Source organism: Protobothrops mucrosquamatus, unplaced genomic scaffold (genome assembly GCF_001527695.2).
Source record: "Protobothrops mucrosquamatus isolate PMUCROS unplaced genomic scaffold, P.Mucros_1.0 scaffold4440, whole genome shotgun sequence".
NCBI classification, from domain to species: Eukaryota; Metazoa; Chordata; class Lepidosauria; order Squamata; family Viperidae; genus Protobothrops; species Protobothrops mucrosquamatus.
The window spans coordinates 60,525-69,257 of record NW_015390351.1 but is presented as its reverse complement, the minus strand read 5'-3'; the positions used below and the strand labels follow the sequence as shown (position 1 = coordinate 69,257).

Sequence of the window (8,733 nt, the reverse complement as noted above, 5' to 3'; positions counted from 1 at the left end):
AAGGAGGAGGAGGAGGAAGAAGTAGAAGAGGGGGAGAAGGGGAGGGGAGGGGGAAGTAGAGGAGGAAGAAGAAGAGGAAGGAGGAGGAAGAAGCAGGAGAAGGAGGAAGAAGAGGCGGAGGAGAAGGGGAGGGAAGAAGAAGAGGAAGGAGGAGGAGAGGAAGGAAGGGAAGGAGCAGGACGACTCTTTCCCCCTTCCCACGGGAGACACCCAAGGCCAGGCACAGAAGTCCCAGCTTTTGTCCGGAATGCAGAGAACCTGCCCGTGAGTTGGATTCATACAACCGTCTCTCCCCCTCCCCTCCCGCTCTCCCCCCATTAGCCAAGGCTTGAACTCGCCAAGCTTTGCAGTCCTCCACACGCTGCCTCCTTCCACGCTTTCGAAGTCCGGGTTCAGGGCGTTGTGCGAAGGCGGCCACCGCCGATGTGACGCTCTTTTTTTTCCCGGGGCCCCTGTCCCCCCAAGCCTCGTGCAAAACGCACCACTGGCTCCCTTCTCCTGCCTGGCACGGCCCGCGTCCACCCGAATAGGGTCGTGGGAACCCGCGAGTTGCTGGCTCGGAGTCCTATCCAGATTGGGGAGGCCCTTTCTGCGCTTGACCCGCTCCTCCAGGATTTTGACTTTCCTCTTTAATCTTCCAAACTTTAATCCTTTCGCACTCTCTTTTTTTTAAAACCCTTTTACCAGCCTGTGGAACGCCCCAAGTCGCTGTCACGGTGAGTTGGGGAGCAGATAAATTGAATGAATAAAATAATAAAGACATTTTAAAAATGGGCACCTTCCATGCGGCTACGTGTGGGTTTTCCCCCCGGCCTGGCCCGGTTCAGGCAACCCTCGTAAATCCAGGCCGGTTGCCAAGTGCACCAATTTTGATCACGTAATGTAGGGACGCGGCGAGAGTCCTGGGCTCGTAAGTCGTTCTTTTTTATTGCTGTTGTAACTCCAAACGATCACTAAACGAGTGGTTGTAACCCGAGGACTACCCCTAATGCAATTGGAGTGGGACATTGCATCCTAACAGCTGGAAGACTCCCAAGCAGTTGTTCCCCTTGGGCTGAGCAAGGTCCTCGGTGGACGGAGCTGGTCCGTTTGCTGACCGGAAGGGACGCTGCCTGTGGTTAAAGCCAGGCAACCTCGGCAATCTTCGGCCTGGGGTGCACGGGGGCTCCTGCGGTCAGCCGGTCAGCTTCTCCTTAAGAGATGAAGGGAAAAGAACCACGTGAGACCAGGTCAAAGAGATCGGACAGGAACCACAGAAGCCTGGGGCTGGAAGGGACCTTGGAGGTCATCTAGTCCAACCCCCTGCTCAAGCAGGAGCTCCTATACCAGGGGTCTGCCACCTTGACAACTTGAAGACTGGTGGACTTGTCTAGGCTGGCTGAGGAATTCTGGGAGATGAAATCCACCCGTCTTCAAGTTGTCAAGGTTGCAGAACCTTGACTATGAGGGGGCCATAGTTCCCTATGCTGGCTCAGGAATTCTGGGAGTTGAAGTCCACAAGTCCTGAGGGGGCCATAGTTCCCCCCTGCTGGCTCAGGAATTCTGGGAGTTGAAGTCCACGAGTCATAAAAGAGCCAAGGTTGCCTACTCCTGGCTTAGGCCTGTATTTCTCAACCTTCGCCACTCGGAGATGGGTGGACTTCAACTCCCAGAATTCCTGAGCCAGCCACGCTGAGGGGAAAGGTTTCCAAGCTGAGCCATGCTGGCTCAGGAATTCTGGGAGTTGAGGTCCATGAGTCATAAAGCGGCCTAGGCCAGGCAACCTTGGCTCTTTTATGACTGGTGGACTTCAACTCCCAGAATTCCTGAGCCAGCCATACTGAGGGAAAATGGGAGAGGTTTCCAAGCTGAGCCATGCTGGCTCAGGAATTCTGGGAGTTGAAGTCCACCAGTCATAAAGCGGCCTAGGCCCTAGGCCAGGGATAGGCAACCTTGGCTCTTTTATGATTCATGGACTTCAACTCCCAGAATTCCTGAGCCAGCCATGCTGAGGGGAAAGGGAGAGTTTCCAAGCTGAGCCATGCTGGCTCAGGAATTCTGGGAGTTGAAGTCCACCAGTCATAAAAGAGCCAAGGTTGCCCACCCCTGGCCCTACTAGACCATTTCAGACAGGTGACTGTCCAGCCTCTTTTTTTAAAATCTCCAGTGATGAAGCACCCACAACTTCCGGTGGCAAGTAGTTCCACTGGTTAATTGTCCTCCCTGTTAGGAAGTTTCTCCTTAGTTCTAGGCTGCTTCTCTCCTTGATTAGTTTCCATCTGTTGCTTCTTGTCCTGCTTTCAGGTGCTTTGGAAAATAAATGGACCCCCTCTTCTTTGTGGCAGCCCCTCAAACACTGGAAGACTGCTCTCCTGTTTCCCCCCAGTCGTCCTTCTTTTCATTAAACGAGACGTAACCGCCTCTTTCTCACATGTTTTAGTCTCCAGGCCTTTCATCCTCTTAGTTGCTCTTCTCTGCACTCTTTCCAGAATCTCAACCTCTTTTTTTGGGGGGTGGATTGTGGCAAACCAGAACTGGACCCAGTGGTCCAAGCGTGGCCTTGCACAACGCAGTCACGAAGCCTGCTTTGAGTTTGGAATAGTTTGCCTCCCGTCGGCAGGAGGCAGGGACTGCAGAGTAGGTCAAAAAAGTCAAGATGGCGCCCACAACGGTGGCATCAAAGCACTATGCTTTTTTTTTAACTGTGTTGCATGTTCAGAGGTGATGCTTCTGTGGAGACCCCAGTGCCTAGGACAGGGGTGGGCCACTATGGCAACTTTAGGACCTGTGGACTTCAACTCCCAGAATTCCTGAGCCAGCTTTGCTGGCTCAGGAATTCTGGGAGTTGAAGTCCACAGGTCCTAAAATAGTGACCGATCCCTGCTGTAGGAATTATCTTCTTCCTGAATATTCTGCAATGAGCAGGACGTTGCACAGAAGCTCCGAAACGGCCACCCCACTCGGTAACACACGGGACCACGGATGGGTTCACACATGCCTCTGTTTTCCCATCCACAGGACACCCAGAAATTGTCTTCTGTGGGATGAGAGGCCTCAAACTGAAGTGCGCATAGCAAAAAAATCACCCAATCCGCGAGGGTAGTCCAGCACACCGGTTCCTACCTGGTAGACCTTTGCTAGTCTCCGGGGACTCTGACTGGTTGGGCTGGAGGCCCCTTGGGAGCCCCACGGGTGGAGCTGCGTGGTCTTCTCCCCTGGCCCCGGGGACAGGAGGCAGGAGCCCCTGGTCTGCAGCTGGGACGGAGGGCTCGGTCAGGACCGGCGCTTGGTCAACTATACGCCGCCGTCTCTGCAGGAGCTTCTCAAGCTGATTGTCCACCAGTTGCTTCTTCTGGCTGCCCTTACGCCGGCTGGATCGCTTCCGTGGCCGGCTCGTGGCACTCTGGGGAGGAGAACATTNCACCAGGAGACGGTGAGTTCTAGTCCCGCCTTAGCCATGAAGGCCGGTTGTGGCTTGCCTCTTGCAGCCAATTGGTGCTGGAGGCGGCAATCAATGTCACCACAATGGAGAGGAGGCGTTTGGGCCACTCTTTCCACAGGGATGCACGCTGGCGGGCCTTGAGATTCTCCTAATGTATTTTGAGGGACCGTTCACTGCTTTCTAGGCTCCCCCAACTGAGTGAGTGGCGAAGGCTCCTGCAAAGGTGCCCTCCCCTCCTGCTGTCCTAGGAGAACGTGGCACGCAACAGTGGCCGTGTCCCATGCAGGAAGTCCTCAATTTACAACCTCAAGTGACCCCCCCCCCAAATTTCTGTTGCTAAGCCAGGGACATTTGTTAAGTGAGCTGTGCCCCATTTTACGACCTTTTTGGCCCCAGCTCTTAAGGCAGGGGTAGGCAATCTTGGCTCTTTTATGACTCGTGGACTTCAACTCCCAGAATTCCTGAGCCAGCCATGCTGAGGGGAAAGGGAGAGGTTTCCAAGCTGAGCCATGCCGGCTCAGGAATTCTGGGAGTTGAAGTCCACCAGTCATAAAAGAGCCAAGGTTGCCTACTCCTGTCTTAGGCCTAGGCCGCTTTATGACCTGTGGACTTCAACTCCCAGAATTCCTGAGCCAGCCACGCTGAGGGGAAAGGGAGAGGTTTCCAAGCTGAGCCATGCTGGCTCAGGAATTCTGGGAGTTGAAGTCCACGAGTCAGAAAGCGGCCTAGGCCTAGACCAGGGGTAGGCAACCTTGGCTCTTTTATGACTCGTGGATTTCAACTCCCAGAATTCCTGAGCCAGCATGGGGGAACTATGCCCCCCCTCATGACTCGTGGACTTCAACTCCCAGAATTCCTCAGCCAGCCTGGCTCAGCTTGGAAACCTCTCCCTTTCCCCTCACCATGGCTGGCTCAGGAATTCTGGGAGTTGAAGTCCACCAGTCATAAAAGAGCCGAGGCTCCCCCCCCCCCGTCTTAAGGGAAGCACTACAGTCGTTAAGTTAGTGACACGGTCGTTAAACGACCCCTTTGACTTTGCTTGTGGCAGAAGGGGAATCGCACCACCCCGGGACACTGCGACCGTCGTTAGTGTGAGTCAGTGGTCCAGCGTCTGAATTTTGATCACGTGACCCTGGGGAGGCTACAACAGTCGTGTGAAAATTGGTCATCAGTCACTCTTGTCAGCGCCGTTGTAACGTTGGTCGCTAAACAAACCGTCGTAAACTGAGGACTCCCTGCGTAGGCTGCTGCCCTCAAGGTCGTGCAGACACACAAACCCACAATTGACTCTCACCAGCAGGTCTTGCAGCTCCACGGCCGCGCTCCTCCGCTTGTTCACCGCGGCAGACGGGGGCTAAGAGAAAAATGGGGGGGGGGAAATCCGGTTAGCTGGCGCTTCACTCAGACGCCGTTTGGAAGAGGGACCCCGAGGAGACCCACCCCTGGCAGGATCGGGACCGTTCCACAATCCAGGGGGGTTGCCACGTTGTGGCCTTCTCGCAATTCCTCAGCCCCCCGTGCCGAAGAGGGCGTGAAACACAGGCAGTCCTTGGCTTACAACGGCCGCATTTAGTGTCCGTCCAAAGTTACGACGGCCCTGAAAATAGGACCGTTTGGTTCACACAACCCCATTGCACCGTCCCCGCGGTCAGGTGATCAAAACCTAAGACGCTTGGCAAGGGACTCGTATTTATGACGGTCGTGGCGTCCCGGGGGTGTGTGGCACGTGATCCCCTTTGGCGAGGGGGGAAACGTGATTCCCTTAACGACCGTGTTGCTAAAATTGACAGCCGCAGGGATTCACACAAGAACTGTGGACAGGAAGGTCGTAAAATGGAACAAAGCTCCCTTTGTCTCGCTTAGCAACATGTTGGGCTCAATTGTGGCCGTAAGTCGAGGACTACCTGAATTGGCTGAACTATGGTGGGATTTTGTGGGCGCTTTGACTGCTTCCCCCCTACCTTTCCCCTCCAGTCCGTGACCCCATCCCTGGCCTCGCCTTACCTGGGAGGGGGACTCGCCCCCCCGCCTCACTGGCCGCAGCGCCACTCCGCCCTTGATCCGGGCCATCATCTCCTCCAGGGCTTTGGCCGCGGCCTCGTCCGAGCGGAGGTCTCCTGCCCACAGGGAGAGGACAAATCGGCCCTCCGATTTACTAGTAAGTCGGCTGTCCTCGACTTATGACGGTTCATTTAGTGACCGTTCAAAGTTGCAACGGCACTGGAAAATGGGGTTTAGGGCCCTTTCTCACACTTACGACCATTGCAGCGTCCCCCACAGTCATGATATCAAAATTCAGAGGCTTGGCGACTGACTTGCATTTATGATATGGAGGCTTCCTAATTTTATAATTTTCCTTCCTTCCTTCCTTCCTCACTCACTTTTTCCTTTTCCTTCCTTCCTTCCTTCCTTTCTTCTTCCTTCCTTCCTTTCATTCCTTCCTCCCTCCCTCCCTCCCTTCTTTCCTCCCTCCCTCTCTCCCTTCCTTCCTTCCTTCCTTCTTTCCTTCCTTCCTTCTTTCCTTCCTTCCTTTCTTCTTCCTTCCTTCCTTTCATTCCTTCCTCCCTCCCTTCCTTTCTTCCTCCCTCCCTCCCTCTCTCCCTTCCTTCCTTCCTCACAGCTTTTCCTTCCTCCCTCCTTCCCTTCCTCACTCACTTTTTCCTTTTCCTTCCTTCTTCCTTCCTTCTTCCTTCCTTTCATTCCTCCCTCCCTCTCTCCCTTCCTTCCTTCTTCACAGCTTTTCCTTCCTTCCTCACTTTTTCCTTCCTTCCTTCCTTCCTTCCTTCCATCCATCCTTCCTTCCTTCCTTCCTTCCATCCATCCATCCATCCATCCATCCATCCATCCATCCATCCATCCATCCATCCATCCATCCAGGTTATGAGAGCAGAAGACGACTCTCCTTGGGGAGACTTTCTGAACAATCCCATCCCCCATCCCTGGGGGGTGGTGTTGGGGCCAGGTGCCGGGGTTCCTAGTTGCCCCCATCCTCACTTACCCCTTTTCGCCTGCTGTGCGCCTTTCCTCTCCCGGAGGGCCATCAGGGGGCTGCAGGGGCAGGGAAAGAGGGAAGGTCAAGCTTTTCCAGATGTTCCTCCCCCCCTCTTCCAGCTGGGGTCCAGCTTCCCTGCCCTGCAGCCCCCCCCTCCCAGAACTCCCCCCCCTGGCTTCACCCAGCACTCCTGGCCACCTGCATCCTGGGGGGGGCAGCACCTGGTGCTTCTGGCTGCTCCCAAAGAGCGGATGGGGCACCACTAGGAAACCCTCTCGGCAGGCACACCGGGGAGCTACAGGAAGGCCTTGACTTACGACCATCCATTTAGTGACCGTTGGAAGATGCAGCAGCCCTGAAAAAAGGGACTTAGCACCAGTTTTCCTACTTCCCACCGTTGCGGCCTGTCTGTCGCCACATGGTCAAAATTCACATGCTGGGCAACTATTTGTGACGGTTACACAAAAGGCCATCCCCTTTTGCGACCAGCAGAGTCAGTGGGGGAAACCGGATTCACTTAACAACTGGGTGGCCCGCTTAACGACTGCAGGGATCGGCTTGAAAACAATGGCAGAAAAGATCGTAAACTGGGGCAAAACTCACTTAACTGTTTCGCTTAGCGATGGAAATTTTGGACTCGGTTGCGGTCATAAGCTGAGGACTATCTGTAGCAAAAGGAAGCGGAACTGGACTGCCCAGGAGCCCCCTAGGTGCCCCCTCTCCCCGGGGGTGACCAGCTGCCCAGTCCCGGGTGACTCAGGAATCCGGACTGGCTGAAGCTGGGAAACTTTGGCCTAAAATGGGAATATTGGCGGTTCAATTCTTTTAAGATAACTGAATAGCTAAACTACATTACCGATAAGCCATCTCTTAAGGAGACAGCGCTTAACCCAATAAATGCCAAACATTCTAACATACAGACCCATCTAACTGATTGGTCCAGAACACCCCCCTTCATTTGGGGGGGGGGTCTTTTTGATTGGAGGGAGGGGAGATGGGCTGTTTCAGAGAAGAGACCCCCNGAAGAAGAAGAAGAAGAAGAAGAAGAAGAAGAAGAAGAAGAAGAAGAAGAAGAAGAAGAAGAAGAAGAAGAAGAAGAAGAAGAAGAAGAAGAAGAAGAAGAAGAAGAAGAAGAAGAAGAAGAAGAAGAAGAAGAAGAAGAAGAAGAAGAAGAAGAAGAAGAAGAAGAAGAAGCAGCAGCAGCAGCAGCAGCAGCAGCCATCCCCTCTGAGCTTAGTGGCTTTCTTGCAGACGTTTCACGACCAAACTAGGTAATAGCATCAGGGCTAGAAGGGAGTAGGGTTTGCAGAGAGGAGGAGGGGAAGAAGAGGAGGAGAGGAAGGAGGAACGGAAGGAGGAAGAAGAGGAGGAGGGCTATGGGGTCTTTGGTGTCTCTGGGTGGTTTTCTTGCAGACATTTCATGACCCAACTAGGTAACATCATCAGTGCCAGAAGGATGGGGGGGGGGTATGTGGAAAGGAGGAGGGAGGGAGGAGGAAAATGACGTTGGCCTCCTTGATGCTCTCTGAGCTTGGTGGTTTTCTCTCTGACATTTCATTTCTCAAGCATTGCACTGATGAGGTTACCTAGTTGGGTCACGAAATGTCTACAAGGAATCCACCCAGCTCAGAGGGCACCCAGGACCCCCTCAAGTCTCGGACCAATCGAGAGAGTTACCCAAACTCTGAGCTGGCCTGCAGTGGTGTTCCCACAACAGGCCAGGCTGAAGTGCCACTGGCCAGCCTGTGGTCCAGCAAGGGGACTTTGTGTTCTCCTCTTTCCCATCTCCTTTCCCCAACATTCCTTGGACTCCACGCCAGACCAGCAAACCTCTGACCTTTTCGCTCCAGGCTGGCGCATTTCTCCTCGGCCCGGAGAAGGCGCTCCTCCAGGTGCGCCTTTCCTTCCTCTGCTGTGGCCAACGTTGCCTGCAGCCTGGCCAGCTCCACTGGCAGTGGCCGTCCCGCCAACTGGCTCTCCAGATCCTTCACCTGCAGGAGTCCAAAGCCCTGGAGCTGAATCCCTGGGGAGAAGGTCCCCCAGGACAGGAAGGCTAGGGATGTCCATCTAGTCCAGGGGTCTTCCAACTTGGCCCTTTGATGACTGGTGGACTTCAACTCCCAGGATTCCTCAGCCAGGCACGCGTGCCTGGCTGAGGAATTCTGGGAGTTGAAGTCCACCAGTCATCAAAGGGCCAAGTTGGAAGACCCCTGATACGGACTTTAAGAGGAGTGGACTTCAATTCCCAGAATTCCTCAGCCAGCGTGCCTGGCTGAGGAATTAATAATAATAATAATAATAATAATAATAATAATAATAA

The 8,733-nt window shown here is 54.2% G+C and overlaps 1 protein-coding gene across 1 annotated transcript in view; it reads right to left on the bottom strand.

Moving 5' to 3' along the window:
• The window catches only part of LOC114923574, a 28,154-nt gene that overhangs the window by 9,879 nt on the left and 9,542 nt on the right, over positions 1-8,733 (bottom strand). The window contains exons 8-14 of the mRNA XM_029286661.1: positions 8,213-8,404; positions 7,717-7,741; positions 6,420-6,479; positions 5,426-5,538; positions 4,716-4,775; positions 3,103-3,382; positions 1,134-1,192 (exon numbers count right to left, since the gene is read on the bottom strand). Of these exons, the coding sequence (XP_029142494.1) occupies positions 1,134-1,192; positions 3,103-3,382; positions 4,716-4,775; positions 5,426-5,538; positions 6,420-6,479; positions 7,717-7,741; positions 8,213-8,404 (789 nt within the window). The remainder of the gene's footprint in view (positions 1-1,133; positions 1,193-3,102; positions 3,383-4,715; positions 4,776-5,425; positions 5,539-6,419; positions 6,480-7,716; positions 7,742-8,212; positions 8,405-8,733) is intronic.